Here is an 18,781-nt window from a genome sequence, read left to right as displayed (position 1 = left end):
AACTAAGGCCATATTGCTGCGGGATATGCGGTGGTCATTCCCTGACCTTTCCGCATCCTCAGTATTTGTTGGTGATGGGCTCGGTCTAATCAAGAAGCGTGTGCTACGCACTGCTGCTCCTTCCCACCTGGCTAGGAGGCGCCTGCTGGTTCATCTTGTGGCGCAAACATTGTTTCACACAAATGATGCCATGTTTCGAGATAATGCTTCAGTACACACACAGCCCGAAGTGTCCAACATTGGTTTGAGGAGCATGAAACAGGATAAGCATCTCCCGTGGCTTGTACGATCACCAGACTTAAAACATCCTTGAGTTACTGGGCATATTTCGGAAGGAGAGAAGCTAATTTCTTCCACCTTAATCATTCAAGGAGCTTGAAATGTTTCTCCATGAAGAATGGTCTAATATTCCTCTTAGGACAGTGCAAGATTTATTTGAATCTATTCCAACACAGAATACAAGGAAGCTAGAATACATTGTATAATTTCTAGGTCCAAAAGACCCAAATGTGGATAAAATCACATTTAGGCCTTTTCCCCATCCTCCAAAGGTTGTTTATTATTAATTTTTGTTTCCAACGGGACATTTTCCCTCTCTTATAGTTGGACCCTGGTTGTGCATGGGACTACACAATCCAACTTAAAAGCATCAAAGTCATAAAAACATGACACTCTTCCTTTTATGGTAGCCAAAGGAAACAAACTGTTCTCACAAATAATACTGGTATACTTTACTATTTTATTTTCAATAATGGGGATCATTCTACTCCCACTGAAGACCAAAGCCAAGTACTTTGTGCTAAAACTTGGGCTTCTGTTCAACTTAAGAAAAAAAAATATTGTTATCCATAATTCTGCTTAAATCACTAATATCTTTTTAAATTTTAAATGATCACCTGAACAAGTAAATCCACTATAACTATACATTTAAAAATATGAGACTTCAGCAGGTCAGCTGTTTTTGAAAGCAGTGTTTTCTCATCAGCTAGCCTTTATTAGCAAACATATGCTGAACATGTGAATAATTTATTTTGTATAAGTGAATAATGAAACAGCATTTGGACGTAATACGTCCAGTGCATTGAGAACTAAGTTTGCTACTTAGTGCACTGATCTCACATTGTGAAGGAACCTTCATCACAATTTGGATTTGCACTGCACTATTCTAATTGTAACGATTATGTATGCCTGTGCCATTTTCCTTTGGTACTGTGTAGGTTTAGGCAATAGTCGTGAACTTGAACAAATTTGCACATTATCATAAATTGGTATATGTAAAGAGACAGTACAAATTTCAGTAAATATATATATATATACAGTGGCAGACAAAAACATTTTATTGCATTTATGTGTACAAACTGAAACGACAAGTTAACGTAACGTAATAGTATAATGTACTGTAAATCAGCAAAATAAGTCCTCGATATTTTGTTGTTCCTCTTCAAACTGCAATTACAGCCTTGCAACGATCTTGCATAGAGTTAATCAACTTCTGGATATACGGTTGCCCAATTTCATGGTACCACACCCTTACAACAATGCTGTCTTGCAGCTGAATTTTGTTGTTGGCTTCTTCTGAGCAATTTTAGACGAAATTATGTACCAGCAATTTTCAATTATGTTTTAAGCCTTGTGAGACAAGAAGGCAAACTCATCATTAAGTCTAAATAGCATAAAACTTACCAATTTTGCTTTGTGGCAAGATGCTGAGTCCTGTTGAAAAATGTAGTTTTAGACGTCTGTGTGGTGATCCCTAATAACGGGTTTCAGGCACTTCTCCAATTCGCCCCATCACTTTGCTTGTTATGCATCACCAAATCATCTGACCAGCGGGGAACTTTACAGTCAGTGTTATGCAGTCAGGATAATATGCTTCCGATTTTCGTCTTCTGACATATTGCTTTCCATCTGAGCCATGCAGGTTGAATTTCGATTCGTCAGAAAAGATGACAGTGTCCCATTGCTCTTTTGTCCATGAAACATGCATTTTAGCCCAAGCAAGTCACTTCTTCATTTGTTGGGTCAACAAAGGCTTCTTCTTGGGCCGGGTAGGCATGCAGACCACATTCCGAAAGCCGTCTTTCGATAGTTCTTGCACTTGTTTCAACACCAGCAGCCATCTCAAAGTCCAGTTTTAGATCAGGAGCACTAGCATAGTAATTATGAAGGCATAGATAGCCATTTCAAATATCGATCTTGGGAAGGAGTAGTCACTCTCTTACAACCTGATCCAGATCTTCTCTTCACATTACTGGTTTCATGCTTTAATTTCAGCACCCGGGATACTGTTGACTGGTGGCAGCCTATTTTATCAACGATAGCATGCATAGAAAGCCCTTCCTGGAACACAGCAACAGCTACACTTTTTTTCTACAGGATACTAATGAGAATGTATACCCTTCCAATGCCGTATTTATAGAAACTGCTGATGAAAAAACCTTGCAATTACTGTCTGATGCAATACCTTTGCTTTATGACAAACAAAATGGCTGTAATCAAACATCTTATACGTTTCACTACAAATGTTACTTTAAGGTAATGCAGTTTTTTGTCCGCCACTGTATATTGAACTTTCTTTCAAATTTTTTTTTTCCTGACATTTTTAATTAGCACAAAAATCAATTTATAAGGGTGAAATTTGGAAAGAAGAGAAGAAAATCCTACAGTTCTCTCTTTTTTTTTTTTTTTTTAAAGTGTTTAAAATAAGTTGATACTAAAATAAACATGCTATAAATTTTGAGTGAATTTAAGTATAAAAGTTTTAAAAAACAATGATATTAACATGTTGCAGAGCGAGTGTCTTGAACATATTTGGGTTGAGTTTGATAAATGAAGAAATATAAGATGAAATGTGGAGCAAGGTTCTTCACAAAATTTGAAAATTCTTAAAAATGAAAACTTTCTACATTTGATTTGGTTGCCACTTCAGTTAGTTTGAAATTATTTCAAACTAAGATAAAATCAGAATTAAAAAAAAAAAAAAAAAACCACTTGTAAAACAAGTAAAAGTTCATTTATCACCCAATTCAATTTCAACTTCTGGATCTGAATTCCAGAGAATTTTGGCTTACAATGGTTGATAGGTAAGAGCTCTGCAGATTTTAAAATCACTTTTTGTGCTGCCATCTATTACAAACTGTGTCTGAAATTATTTAGAAATACAGATAAGAGATGGCAGTGCTTATTGAAAGATTTACAATGTACTTTGAAGCATTTCAGAAATGACCATGAGAAAAAAAAAAAAATATATATATATATATATATATATATATACTGTGTATTATTGTAAATGGCTGAACCCATTTTTCTCATGTGGCACTGAGAAAATTAGGTTTACTACTTAGTGTACCAATTTAAATGCGAAGGAACTTCACAAACTGCCTTAGCATTATACTATTCTAAATAAATTCAGCAGATCATACTGCTGTTTTATTTAAAGTGTTTGCCACTGCTCAGAGTCAAAATTTAACTCTGTTTGGAGTTTCAATGGTGAGGAGGTAGGCAATGTGAAGACCTTTGCAACTCAGTGACAAGAAAATCCAAGAAGATGCACAAAAAGTAAATTAAGTGATTTAATTTACTTAATTTGCCAGTGCAATCAGTGCTAAGAAACATAAGAAGTGGTCAAAGCCATTTTTCTTACACGCAGCATCGAGAAAATTAAGTTTGCCACGTAGTGCATGGATTTTCATATTGTGGAGGCACCTTCACCATGGTTTTCCTAGGTATTGCTGTATGCTAAATAAAACGCACGGCTCCAATGGATGCATCATACAAGATGTATTACTGTGAATACACATTTCAGTACAGTACTGTATTGTATTATGTACAGATAGGCTAAGCAGTAGGTATGATGAAATCCAGAGGTAACATTAGATCATAAATAAGCATAAAAAAAGGTACTCATTGATTCAGGAGCAGATCCTCAAAAATCTGAGGGCATACCAAACTACTTAATCAGCATTAGACTTTTTTCCAACAAGGTGATTACCAATTTGAGATGTCTTGATACAGGATTAAAAATCAGCTTATAAAAAAGCATTCATATAGATAGCATATCACAATGTAATACACTCTGCAAGTAGTAAGCCTACAAATGTAACAATCTCATCCTATCAGGTAACATGAAATGCCATTATATATAGTTACCATCATTTCCATGAATGCAAATAACTCAAGTTCCAATAAATTCAGCTTCTTTAACCGGTATGGTCCTATATTTTTAATTAACCAAATCTTAGATGTAAGTGAAATCTGTATAAGTTAAACATGATGTTGTCAAAGTAGCTTAACATAAAATCATGTAAAATTTTTTGACCTCCCTGTGAATCAATAAAAGGTTCAATTTAAATAATGAACAGAGTAAAGTTGATATTGGGATACACTTATTATCTCTATTTGGATCAACCTCTTCAAGTTATGTAAATTATTTTGGGCCATGTCTATAGTGGTTAGATAGCCTAAAAACCAATAATCAGCAGGGTTCATATTTTAATGCAAAGGGGGCCACTTTGTTTCAAAAGTTCTGCCAATGTGTCTTCCACCAAAATGTTCTCTTAAATAATGAAGCAAATCTCCGGCATGTGTGACAGTACCCTATCCTGTTGAAAATCAGCTGTTTTAATATTCCTCTCTGTCTCAAGTTTGGAAAGACATTTTCAACATAATTACTGTCTAGTGGATACAGTAATGAAATATTCATTAACAATTTCTTCAAAGTTGAAATTATGAAAGTGAATGTGAAATTGCACCATACTGTTACTTTCTCATCATATAATAATTTGTCAATTTTCTTCAGCACACTCTGTTATGCATATTAACAGTACCATGAAGTGTAAAAGTGAGCTTTCACCATATTTGTCAGTTTTCTTCAGCAAAAACTTATGCATATTAATGGCACCATGAAGTGTAAAGTGAGCTTTGTCAGGTCAAAAAATGCAACATTGCAACTTGTTGATCATATAAGTTGTGCATTACATGGATGTGTGAAATTCAGGAACAACTTATGGGTTGGTTGGCAACAACTCAAACCATTTTGAACAGGATTGGTTTCAGTTTTCTAGGGGTCAGTTAAAATGAATGTTTTTGTTATTTGCTCATGTGTTTTGTTTCTGGGTCATGGTGATGTACCCAGAATTCATCCATTGAAATTCAGTCACACAAAAAAAAAAAAAAAAAAAAAACCCAACCAGAAATCATAAAATTCAAGTAATAACTGGAATAGGTATAAACAGATGTTTTGCAAGTCATAAATAAGTGACAAGAAGCGGCGTTATAAGTCATCAATGGGAGATTAGTGTGCCTATAATCTTGCAACTCCCGCTATCCTCACACCCACCGCTCAAGGAAAAAAAAAAAACAAAAAAAAAAACACCAAATGTTCAGTTTGTTTTAGTGCGTCAAGTCGATTGCTGTGTTCAGTTGCACCGCAAAAGGAAAATTTTGTTTCGTTATGTCAGGGATATCAGCATTTTTTTTTATAGTAACTTTTTTTTTTTATTGTATAGAAATCACGAAAATTATGGGAAAATGCGAGTTGTGCTTTCAATTAAACAAAAACTTGAAATTATTCAAAAGTTTGAAAACGGTGCATCTGTTAAATCTCTAAAGAACCATTATAATGTTGGTGACCAAACCATACACAACATAGTAAAAAATAAAGGGAAGCTATTCGATTTCAAATCGACATCGTAAAAAATAAATGAGCGTCCAATACGCACTACTCACATATTGGACACACGAGTAGTGCATGGTAAGTTTTTTTGTTTTTTTTTTATCTATTGCCATACTTTTTACTTTCGATGCAGTAAATGCCTGACATATGTAGATTTGGACTTGTTACGTTATTTATATATTTTTTTATACAACTGAAGATTTCAGTGAAGGGGACACATTTCACCATAATAATGTAAAAACCCACACAATTCCAGCTATTGGTATTATTGCAAATGCAATTAGATCAAGCTTACTATCTGTTTTTATTGGACTGCACTAACAGAAGAGTCCAATAACCCGGAAGGTGCAAATTGTTTTTATTGTTTTATGGCAGTGACCTTCAGAAATGTGCTTTAGTAAAATGTGAGCTCACATGGGGTGATAATAGTGAGTTTTCACCCTGTGAAGTTCTTTTCAGAAAATTTCATTTTGACTGTTATCATGGTGCCGACTAAGAGAATAAGTGACAGCAGTACTAGTAAATCTACCAAGAAAAGGAAAGCAATCATTTTGAATCAGAAAATTAAAATATTAAGGATGTATGAAAATGGCCAAACATTAATAACAATTACTGCACGGAATTCAGATTTTGTCAGTGGCAATGGTGAACACAATGAAGGAGAAAGACAGAATACGAGAAGCGGTGAAGCAATCAGCACCAATGAAGTCAACTATAATAACCAGGGCTACGAAATACATATCAGTTTTTACAGTACAATAACATGCGTTTTTTTTTCTTTTATGTTTTCTTTTCTTATGTGCCACTCTGGCTACTTCACCTCTGTCCCCAGATCAAGTTTTTAATTGAACTAATTAAAAATATATAACTATTTTTCTTCATTCTTCTGAGTATATTATGTGGTTTTTGTAATTTTGTTATATCATGGATATAGTAGCAATATTTTATCAGTCATTCCCCAGTTACGTATCTCTTACGTATGTCGGGGATTTACTGTATTTTTGGATTAACTGGGAATTTATTTTTACCATCTATCCTGGAAAATTGAGAATCTATTGTATTTCTTTTTTTGTTGAAAAGACAGAAAGTTGTATAAATAGTATTCAGTGTGGCATTTATAGGAAAAATAACAGCAGTGCATAATGTGTTTATGGTGGCAATTAAGGCATTAAAAAAGTATTTAAATAATATAAATTTCATTCTGAACAGTCTTTTATTATTTTAAATCCCATTAACCATTATCTTAAGTGCACTTCTCAAGGAGCCTGTCAAAATGGGTACCAGACATTAAAAATAATTATCTATAAAATGGGTACCAGACATTAAAAATAATTATCTATATGTTAAAAAAGTTTTCCCCTTAGTGATATTTATTTGAGCCAAATGGGAGAAGAGGGCGGGGCAATTACATCACTACAAACGCACAGGTAAATAATTACATAGGTCATTTCCTGATTAGATTTCGATCAGTGTATTAATGCACATAAATTGTCAGGTGACACAAGCTTATGGGTGGCCGACCGGGTTAGCCAGGTGGGTAAAGTGCCTGCCTGGCAACCCAAAGGTCGCGGGTTCGATTCCCGCCTCGGGCTTGGATCAAAGTACTGCAAAAACCTTGGGAGGTGCATTATGGCCACAGAAGCCTATGCGCCAACAATTACAAAAAAAAAAAAAAAAAAAAAAGCTTATGGTACATACAAGCTCGTCCATAATGAAGTCACAAAGGAGGTTAGAGGAGCAAAGGCAGATTATGAAAAATCTTTGGCAAAGGATGCACAGAAAAACAGCAAAGACTTCTTTACTTATATAAACTCTAAAAGAAAGGGGATCAATCAGATTGGTCCACTTGATATCAATGGTTTGACTGTAGATGATCATTCTCAGATAGCTGCTGAACTAAATGAGTATTTTGCATTTACATTCACACATGAGGAGTTATTCAGAGAGGAGAGGGCCAGATGTTTATCAAACTCTAACATGGAGTTAAATGATTTTGTAATATCTGAGAGCAAAGTGGAGAAGAAATTGTTGAAGTTAAATATAAGATAAATATACAAATTGTTGAAGTTAAATATAAGAAAGGCACCTGGGGTAGTGGGATTTATCCAGTTATATTAAAGGAGGTGGCAAAGGAAGTAAGCAAACCCTTAGCCATAATTATGAGAGCATCCTTGGACTTGGGGGAAGTCTCCACGGACTGGAGATGTGCAAATGTATCTCCAATTCACAAAGGGGGATCAAAGGGTGACAAGTAATTACAGACCTGTTAGTTTGACTTCTGTACCAGGGAAAATAATGGAGTCACTGGTTAAAGAAGCATTGCAAGATCATCTGGACAAGACAGCAGTAATAATTCAAACACAGCATGGGTTTGTCTTGTCTGACGTTGTCTTGTCTTGTCTGATTGGATAATACTACGATGTGGTCACAAAGGAACTGGATGCAAAAAATAATTTTGATATCATATACTTGGATTTCAGGAAATCCTTTTGATACTGTGGCACATGGAACACTACTGTACAAACTGGAGCAGTATGGCATTAAGAGCAAGTTGCTACAATAGATAAAGGGATGGTTGAGTGGGAGAAGACAGAGAGTGGTAATCAATGGACACAGCTCTTCACGGACTAATGTTATTAGTGGTGTCCCTCAGGGTTCGGTGTTGGGCCCATTGTTGTTTTGTATATTTATCAATGATATTGATGAAGGTATATCATGCTTAATGTCAAAGTTTTCAGATGATAAAAAGGTTGGCAGGGTTGTTAATAACAGTAATGACAGTATGCTGCTGCAGCAGGATCTGGAAAAGTTGGGTAGATAGGCTGAGAAGTGGCAACTGAAGTTTAACATCAATAAATGCAAAGTACTGCATATGGGTACAGTAACCCGAGAGAAATGCACCAACTAGGTGCTGTTACACTCAAGGTAGTGGAGAATGAAAGAGACCTGGGGGTAATTGTGCAGTCAGATGTGAAGTTTTCTGAGCAGTGCAGACAGACTGACAGAATAGGTCATGGGGTTTTGTCAATGATATACAGGAATTTTGCGAGCAGGGATAAGGAGGTGATTATCCCTTTGTATAAGGCAATGGTCAGGCCACACCTTGAGTACTGTGTACAGGTCTGGAAGCCTCATTTTAGGAAGAATGTAGAGTAGAAGAATCTAGAACGAGTACAGAGAAGGGCAACAAGACTGGTGAAGGGAACAAAGGGATGCTCTTATGAAGAAAAGCTTAAGTTCTGCAAATTGCAGCTTCTGGAGACTAGGCACCTGCGAGGCGATCTGATTGAAGTGTATAATGCCTTGAATGGATTGAGCAGGCTCAATGCTGATGGAATTCTTCCTCTTGCTCAGATTACATATCTGAGGGGGCATAGATTCAAACTGAGGAAAGACAGTTGTAGAATAGATGTGCAGAAGTTTGCCTTTAGCCAGTGGGTAGTTGATTGCTGGAAAAAAACTTCGATCTGTTGCTGTGGAAGTTGATAGTTTAAATAAATTCAAGGCAGAACTAGACAAACATTTGGAATGAATGGCTCAGTGAAATGGGAAGGATTTTATTTTTTTTGGTTGATGCTGTATAATCTTGCTTTCTTGCATCATGTGCCTCTAACTAATGCTAGTATATCATTATACAAATATTTACAAAAAACTAAAGTATCTACAAACTACTAAACTACAGTAGACTCTCGATTTTCCGGGATAGATGGTAAAAACAAATCCCAGATAATCGATTTCCCGGTTAATCCAAAAATACAAAAGTCCCCGACATACGTAAGAAATGTGTTCCAGGACTTCTTACTTTGTAGAGTTTTATGTAACTCGGGAATGACTAATAACATATTGCTACTATATTATTATTGACAAATCTGAATTCCGCGCGATACTTGTTAATGTTTGGCCATTTTGATATATCCTTATAATAATGATTCCTTAGAGATTTAAGATGCACCGTTTTCAAACTTTTGAATAATTTAAAGTTTTTGTTTAACTGAAAATGCAACTCTGCGTTTACACATCTTCACAATTTCTGAACAAAAAAAAAAAAAAAAAAAAAATTCCGACATCCCTGACAAATTACGAAACAAAATTTGTCCTTTTGCGCTGCAACGGAACACAACAATCAATGCGACGCACTAAAACAAACTAAACATTTGGTCTCTCTTTTTTTTTTTTTTAGCAGCTGGTGTAAAGATAGCGGGGATTGCAAGATAATAGGTACACTAATCTCCCAATGACGACTTATAATGCCACTTGTCGCTTATTTACGACTTTCAAAATATGTTTATACCTATTCTAGTTATTACTTGAATTTTTTGATTTTTGGTTGATTATTTTATTATTATTATTTTTTTTAATTTGGAGCCTTGAAGTGTCCCGGTTAATCGAGAGTCTGCTGTAATTACAATCATACCATTACTATATCGGGACCATGGATCCCTTCATCAGCTGACATTAATATACAAAAAATATTGAATGGAAGAAACACAAATGGGTTACTGGGCAGAATCAGACACTTACTGTTGACAATGTAGAGTGCATATGTGGGATGCACACCAACGTTCAACGCATTGCAAGATAACTGCCTTCATAACATTCACCAACCTCGTGCACATGCTCCACTGTTTCGAACGAATGGAGGGGTGAAATGGGAGTGGTGGGGTTTTTTTTTTTTTTTTTTGGCTGATGCCTCTACTAATGCAACAATATTCCTTATGCATTACGGAACCCAAAGCAAAAAGCCTTTTCCTAAGTGACCTAAATGCAGGTCTAATACATGACCACGCCTGGCATCATTTGATGTTCCATTGTAATGTTTTTTGTATATTAATGTCAGCTGATGAATGGACCCATCATCCCGATATAGTTTGTATATTTGTATGGTTTGTAAATATTTTAAATATTTGTATAGTTTCTAAATATTTTAGTTAAATATTTTTGTCCTGCTCTTTCGGATGCAGGATGTAGAGCTGCTGGAACTAGTACAGAGAAGGGCAACACGATTAGTGAATAGAACAAAGGGTTGCTCTTATGAAGAAAGGCTAAGTTTTGCAAATTACAGTGTCTGGAGACTAGGCACCAGTGAGGTGATCTGATAGAGGTGTATAAAGCCTTGAATGGTTTGAGTATGCTCAATGCCGATGGGATTTTTCCTCTTGCTCAGAATAATCACCTGAGAGGGCATAAATTCAAATTGAGGAAAGATAGATGTAGGATAGATGTGTGGAAATTTGACTTTAGCCAGCGAGTGGTTGGTTGGTGGAACAGACTTCCATCCCTTGTGGTGGAAGTTGATAGCCTAAATAAATTTAAGGCTCGGTTGTACAGGTATTTTGAACGAATGGAGGGGTGAAATGGGAGTGGTTTTTTTTTTTGGCTGATGCTGCATAAGCTTGCTTTCTTGCATCATATGCCTCTACTAATGCAACAATATTCCTTATGCATTATGGAACCCAAAGCAAAAAGCCTTTTCCTAAGTGACCTAAATGCAGGTAAATAATTATATAGTGATAATTATTCGACCTTGAGAATGCTGCGTGGTGGAGTAGCCAATGGGAGAAGAGGGATGCAGGTCACGTAGTACAAGTGGACAGGGCAATTAAGTCACCGCAAATGCACAGGTAAATAAATAATTACATAGGTCATTTCCTGATTAGATATCAATCAGTGTGTTTCAACAGGTGCCTTTTTTGTAGAAAACATTTGACTTACTCTGTCATACCTCTACATTTTATGTAGAAAAGCATGGGCAGGGGTTGGCAAGCAAAGCAAGCCCCCTAGTAATTATAAAAAAAAAACAAAAAAAAAAACATGGTGGGTGCACAATTCCATTTATGTTTATATTGCAACTAAGGATTCGGTCAGCTGTGATCATTACAATGAAATTAATTTGACATAAGTTTTTTCCAAGAATGTTTATTTCAGTTAGCACACATCTTAAAAGACATGCAAAAACAAACTTCAATTTTTAAAAATGACTATTATTACAAATAACTATTAAGATCTGTACAGTAGCATATTTTGGATTTTAAAACTATACAGTTAGTAAGAAATCTCATCGCATATTTCATAATAAAAATATGTTTCCAATTTTGCGAGGCAATATTCTACAAGTTCATAACAAATAAATTAACCACTATAAAGAAACAATTCAGGAGTCATTTTGAAAGTTAATGTATAAATCAAACCTTTTCTTCAAATTTAATTGTATTTAAATAATCAATTGTACTATAATAAACTAACAAGGCTGTATGTAAAACTGGATCCCATATTTTTATATTTATATACACTTCAGAAGCTTTCTGAAATCAGGTAAATACAAATTAGCTAAACATATTAGACATTAAAATTTCCACACTGGATTAAAATACACTTAATAGCATATCTGACATGATACTTATCTTTTGTAGTGGTGACAGCAAAGTAGACTTAATACAAATCTTTGAAGTGACAAACTTAGTATTTCAATTATTTGGGAATGCATAAAGAGGGAAAAAAGTTTAAAGAAAAGCACCAGAATACTTTTTATGTTGACCCTTACATATAAATAGCACTGGGTGAAGTGCAGGATGATCTCTTCAGAGGAAGTGAATCTAAATGGATGCCCACCAAGACTAGAGCCATAAGCCTATACATGTAATATGTTTATATATATTTTTATACGTGATACTTTGTTTTTCTTTATGGAAAAATCTGTTCTACTGTCTTAAATTATATTTCAGGTCTTTCTCCTGGACATTTTAAGTAATAATGCCATGTTTTCTTGTTTGTTGATTGCCTCAAGTAGTCCATGACATTTTTGTACTGATAAAAACTGTTCTCACCACTTCATAGATAGGAAACATGATGAGACAAATGAAATGTCAGTGTGCACGGAGACGCTGGAAAATTGCTGTACTTTTCACTGTTGCATCTAAGTAGTCCAATGAATAATGTCATAGAAAAGGGTTACCAGGGTTTAGCCGGGGTCCTGTTGCAGTTGCAGTTCCATTACCGGTCTGTAATAAAATGCATTCATTTTTAAACATATAAAAAAATCTATATTAAGAACTATCATATTTATTTAAAATTATAAGGCAAGGCTTAAATTGGACAGAGGCTTCTAAAACTTCTAGTTTGAAATACATAAAACTGAGTTTCATAGTATATTCAACTATGAAACTAGAACCAAAGTGTCTACATCTGGCTCCAACAAGAAAAGTTAAGACTTATGTTTTAGAACTAACTGCTTATACTAGCAGTTTTCAACCTTTTTTCCCTTTGCGATGACACACACACTGGATTTGTCATGTATACAACACACACACACACACACACACACACACACACACACACACACACACACACACACACACACACACACACACCTTGTCACATATACAAAAGACACAATGAACTATACATAAGTACTTCTCAGTGATATTTCTTTGGGTTACACCATTGAAATGTATGTGACCAAATACATGCTTTTTATTTTTGTTATTTTGAAAACTAATGCAGAAGTGGCCTGGCTTCTTTTGTTAATCCCTACTTAAAGAATAGGAAATATAAGAATAGCATAAAACAATAATAACTAATTAAAAAAAATATAAGGAAAATCAACAATAAAATAAATGTTGTTTTATTGTTGATTTTTCTTCTATCAATAAAATAGATGTTATAACAAGAACCAATATGTGTTACAAATAACTGATTGCAGAACTTACCAAAAATGGATTAGCAACAACTTGTGGCCATGCACCAAACTGAGTCATGTTAGATGATATTTTATTAGAGGGAAATGTAGAAATTTGACTTTGCTGCCCCACAGGCCATACTGCATTTGCTGAAGTATTGCTTTGAACACCCCATGCTGGCAACTGGGAAATATTAAACCCACCATTTTGTATTCCAATCTGATTAGGTGGCAGACCATTTGGAGGACTTGATAATCCTTCAGCACCAAAAGGAGCAAATACCGACGTACCTACACCTGTGCCAAACCCAGTCAATCCACTTTCACTAGGCGCTCCAACAACAGAAACTCCAAACTGTTGTCCAAAACTTGGTGTGCTTGAAGAGATTTGAGCAGGAAGACCTGATGAATGAGTTGTAATTCCAGTCTGGAAGGGATTAGCACTTGGATATACATATGTTGACTGTGTGGGTGTAGACTGGTTCCATGAAAATGTAGTATTACTAAAAGGATTGGATGAAGCTAAAAAGAAAAGTTCTAATATTAGGTAAAATATTGAAAAATAACTATGCATGTAATTTAATTTGTAATGCATAGTATTTACATATTTCATTTAGTAATTTACTATTAATTTAGTTTCATTCTACAAGCATTTTTATTCCCTGTAGAACTCTTTCTAATGGATAAAGATATTCTGCATGTGGTCAAGTTTACACTGCTTCCATCCCTTTGTTATTTATCATAATGAAATCAAATTACCAGTTGCTATTTTTTTAATGTTCAAAAAACCAAAAAAATCAAAGGGCATCACTTCAGAAAAAAAAAAAAAAAAAAAACAACAATCTAGAGGTTTAATTCATTTTGCAAAGGAAACAAGGAACTCCAGTACTTTTCTGAGGGTTTCTAATACCAATCCAAGGCAAGTTATTTACCCAAGACAGAAGTAAAAAGAAACTGATGAAAATATTTCAGCAAAACTTAAGTGATTCAATAATGATTAAGATTATAAATCAGAGTGTATTCTAAACTTTCAGATATATTAGATCTAGATAAAGTGAAACTGAAAACAGCTTTAATATTAGCTCATTTTTGCAAATAAAAAAAAAAAAAAAAACAGGTGGAAAAAAGAATTACATTAGATTTTGAGATAGTCAACCACATTTACAGAGTCACATATATTTTATGGCTGTGGCAGTGTCTGAGATATGTATAAAACCATATTGCCATCCAATAAAGTAAGGGCAATATTCCTGGTACAGCCAAGCTACAGAAGTTTACATAATTTAAGTGATAACAGTAAGATATAAAACAGGCAAATGTGGCTTTACCAAAGGAATAAAATAAAAATGTAAACTGGAGATAATATATCTGTAAAAGCTAAAAGTTTGATGAGTGAATTTAAAATACTTTTTCTGTAACACCTTGCTGTGAATCCAGGCATCAGGATCAAAAACAAAGGAGGTAGCTAGCTTAGAAGAGTTGTTTATTAATGAAGAATCAAATCTGTTTATTCTGGAGAGTTTAGACTGAAGAGATAGATGGAGTGGCTATGGTAGCCTTGTGTGGAATTCACCATCGAAAAAAGTCCCATCGAACATGTATTGAATTCTTCTTTAAGCCTTAATTTTTGTGCATTTTAGACATTTAATTTTCACATTTTGAAAATGAATTTTGAATAATTTAGATTCACAATAAATTCCCAGATCTTTTACCTAAATGGATGTCAGATGAAGTGATGAGACACATGGGATGTTTATAAATTAAGGAGATACAGAAACCTACAGTAATTATAAACTAGCCTACAATCAAGTCACAAAGTGGTTTAGACAAGCTAAGGCAGATGACAAAAAAATCTCTGGCAAAGAATGCAAAGAAAAGTAGCAAAAACTATTTATGTAAACACCAAAAAGAAAGGGATGAAATCACATTGGTCTTCCAGATATGAATGAATAACAGTTGATGATACTACTCAGGTATTTTGCATCTACAATTGAGGTCACAAGGAATTTAAGGATGGGTACGCTAGAAGTATATCAAATTACAGGGAGCTAAATGATTTTGTGATAACTGAGAGGAAAGTGTAAGAGAAACTGTTGAAGCTAAATGTAAATAAGGCACTTGGGGCAGATAGGATCTATCTAATTATATTAAGGGAGGTAGCAAAAGAGATAAGCAAACCTTTAATCATGATTAGGAAGGCATCCTTGGATCCAGAGAAGGTTCCTATTGACTGGAGATGTGCATATGTATCGCTAATTCACAAATAATCACAGACCTGTTAGCATGACTTCAGTTCCAGGAAAAATAATGAAGTTATTCATTAAAGAAGTAATACAAGACCATCTAGACATGAATGCAATTATACTGCAGTTGCAGCATATATTTATTAAAGGACAATCTTGTCTGACCAACATGATTGGATATTATGATGCCGTAACAAAGGAATTGGATGCAAAAAAATAATTTTGACATCATATACAATACTTAGATTTCATAAAAGTTTCTGATACTGTTGCATATAAAAGACTGGTGTACAAATTGGAGCAATGTGTCATTAAAGGAGTTTACTACCATGGATAAAGGGATGGCTGAATGAGAGAAGAAGACAAGAGCAATAATGGAATAATGTTATTCGTGCAGTCCCCCAAAGTTCAGTACTGGGCCCATTGTTGTTTACTGTGTTTATTAATGATACTGATGAAGGCATTAGGCTTAATGTGAGTTTGTAGTTGATAGATATCAGATATGGAATTCTCCAAGAGTGCAGACAGTTAATGGGGTTTTATCATTGATATACAGGAATTTTGCCAGCAGGGATAAGAAGGTGATTACCTTGTAAAAGGAAATGGTTAGAAAAGCAGCAAGATTAGTGAGGGGAAAAAGAGGGTGTTTGTACCAGGAAAGGCTTCAGTTCTGCAAACTGTAATGGCTAGAGACTAGTTAACTATGTGATCTGATTGAATTGTTTAAAGCTTTGAATGAATTGAGTACACTCAATGCTGAGAAAATTTTTGCCTTGCTCATACTGTGCACTTGAGGGGGCATAGCATAATTTCAAATTGAGGAAGGATGGTTGCAGGACAGATGTGCAACCAGTCACCAGGTAGTTTGGACATTTTCAAAGAGGAACTAGACAAACTATTTGAGGGGATGGACAAGTGATATTTGAAGTGTGCTTTTTTTTTTTTTTCTTTTGCTGATGCTGTAGGTAGTTTGGACATTTTCAAAGAGGAACTAGACAAACTATTTGAGGGGATGGACAAGTGATATTTGAAGTGTGCTTTTTTTTTTTTCTTTTGCTGATGCTGTAGGTAGTTTGGACATTTTCAAAGAGGAACTAGACAAACTATTTGAGGGGATGGACAAGTGATATTTGAAGTGTGCTTTTTTTTTTTTTTTTCTTTTGCTGATGCTGTATAAGTCTGCTTTCTTGCATCATTTGCCACTACTAATATCAAATTGTATATATTCCAATTGCTGGATGAAAAACCTGATTTTTTCATGAAGAAAAAAAAGCATGTGCAACTTGTTGTCTAAGACTGACTATTTCAGCCATGTTGTAAAAAAAAGTCTATAAAAATTTCACTTCTCAACAGAATTTGAACAACTTACTAGCTGTGAGGCTAGTAAGATGTTTCATGTGGTGCTCTCTCTCTCTCTCTCTCTCTCTCTATTTATCTAAAACACCAGCTATTTCTTCACTTAGTTAATATTCTGTATATCTCCTAGGTCCAGAATAAACTAGCTTTCACAATACAGCAGTAATGTATAGCCAATTAACAAGATTATCAACTGACACAAGCTTAACTGCTGAATATTAATAATAACCAGACAAATACTTATAAATACCAAAGTATCTGTAACAACAACCTATAAAGCTTGTAAAATTATTTAAATTAACATTATGGCTCATTTAGATGATTATTTTTTCATGCAACATCGGGCATACAACTAGAGGCATGGTGATGCATGCAACAATGCATGCATAAAACCTATGTGTATGACAAGGTGCAAGTAGGTGCACATTTCCCATGTGGTTGGGAATCCCCCTTGCAACATATTGTGCAATGCTTGTCTTCAGGTCAACAAGTGAATAATTTAGGAGCAAGTCTTTTGTTCTATCCAAGAATTCCATTATCATGGAGCGGAGTGTACACAAACTAAATTTTGTGGAAGACTACAGAAAATTTCCTGCTCTTTGGCATTCTAATGATAAAAATAGGGAAATGAGATGAGACGCTCTCCAGCAGTTAGGGTCTAAATGTTCTATGGATTTAAAACTAGTTCTAAATAACATTACAAGCCTGAAGTCTTATTTTCACCCAGAACATATGGAAATGTTTTTAAGAAAAAAAAGTGGATCTTCTGCAGACAACACTTACAAATCCGGTTGTTTCACTTATAAATATCTTTTGTTTATACTGGAGAGAGATGAACTAAGGACCAGAAAAGAAACAAAACATGACATTGGGGTAAAACATACCCTTCATTTGACATGAAATAGTTCATAAAATTATTTCGAATCATTTTAGCAACATTACTAGGTTTTCTCAGTGTTCTCTGTAGATTTTTCATCCCAGTGTCATTCTCAACCTTCCTCCATGCACCTTCTATCAACGAGCCCTCATCTGTGTTATTCTGGTCAAATGTTCCTGGTTGGCTGTAGTTATCTTGAAGCTGAGTTTCACCATAAAAAAGTTGTTTAGGTATATGCAAGTAAGCATAATATTTTCAGCTGTAGAAGTTTTAACTGCTAATGGCTTACGAAATATTCTGACCACTAATGCCAACAAAACTAAATGCATTTTCATAATACGGTGTGCTCTTGGCAACCAATAATTATATGCTCTCCTTTGAAATTATTTCAGCAAATCTGAAGAAAATGGTTTCGTGATGTGAGTTGTAAGCAGAAATGCATCATCAGCCACTAGCACATATGGAGTTAACAAATCAGTCCCTGGAAGCTCAAACAGCTATGGCAAATGCAATTCCTAATTGTTAAGTACATTCAAAAACGAAATATATTGGAATGTTAGTTGGTTGGTTGGTTTAATTTTTTATGCCGCATTAGCAGCTTAGGCCAGCGGTGCGCAAACTGTGGGGCACAACCCCAGAGGGATTGCAGGATAAATTAAAGGGGTCATGGCAATTTTTAAATAAAATTATTTTTGTGTACATAAAAGCTAAAAAACCTGTTGTTAAAATTACTTTTTTCAATAATGTAGATGTAGAGATCTTACTACTCGAAGTCTGAGATACGAATGAACCCTACTGCCACTCTTTATTTTGTTAGGGTGACGTTCTTCATTATTGTCTGCATCGTGAATACTCCTTAATTTGCTCTCTGGCCATGGACACACAAACATAAAGCAGCTGACTAGTGCGACTTCTCAGTATGTATTAATGCTTCTCAGTACACTTGCTGAATGATA

At 34.8% G+C, this 18,781-nt stretch overlaps 1 protein-coding gene across 2 annotated transcripts in view; it reads right to left on the bottom strand.

The window, feature by feature from the left end:
• Nucleotides 1–11,953: 11,953 nt before the first annotated feature.
• LOC150091797 (uncharacterized) overlaps nucleotides 11,954–18,781 on the bottom strand; it is a 115,921-nt gene continuing 109,093 nt past the window's right edge. Inside the window, exons 7-8 of one of the 2 annotated variants that reach the window (XM_090376985.1) lie at nucleotides 13,381–13,871; nucleotides 11,954–12,672 (exon numbers count right to left, since the gene is read on the bottom strand). In XM_090376985.1, the coding sequence (XP_090233111.1) occupies nucleotides 12,610–12,672; nucleotides 13,381–13,871 (554 nt within the window). In that variant the 3' untranslated portion in view covers nucleotides 11,954–12,609. The remainder of the gene's footprint in view (nucleotides 12,673–13,380; nucleotides 13,872–18,781) is intronic. The other variant, XM_090376988.1, reaches the window with a different exon arrangement.

The sequence above is a fragment of the Mastigoproctus giganteus genome, chromosome 1, assembly GCF_048544385.1.
Source record: "Mastigoproctus giganteus isolate SK-2022 chromosome 1, ASM4854438v1, whole genome shotgun sequence".
Lineage (NCBI taxonomy): Eukaryota > Metazoa > Arthropoda > Arachnida > Uropygi > Thelyphonidae > Mastigoproctus > Mastigoproctus giganteus.
Note: the sequence above shows the minus strand (reverse complement) of the source record. Positions and strands in the feature narration are given on the sequence as shown.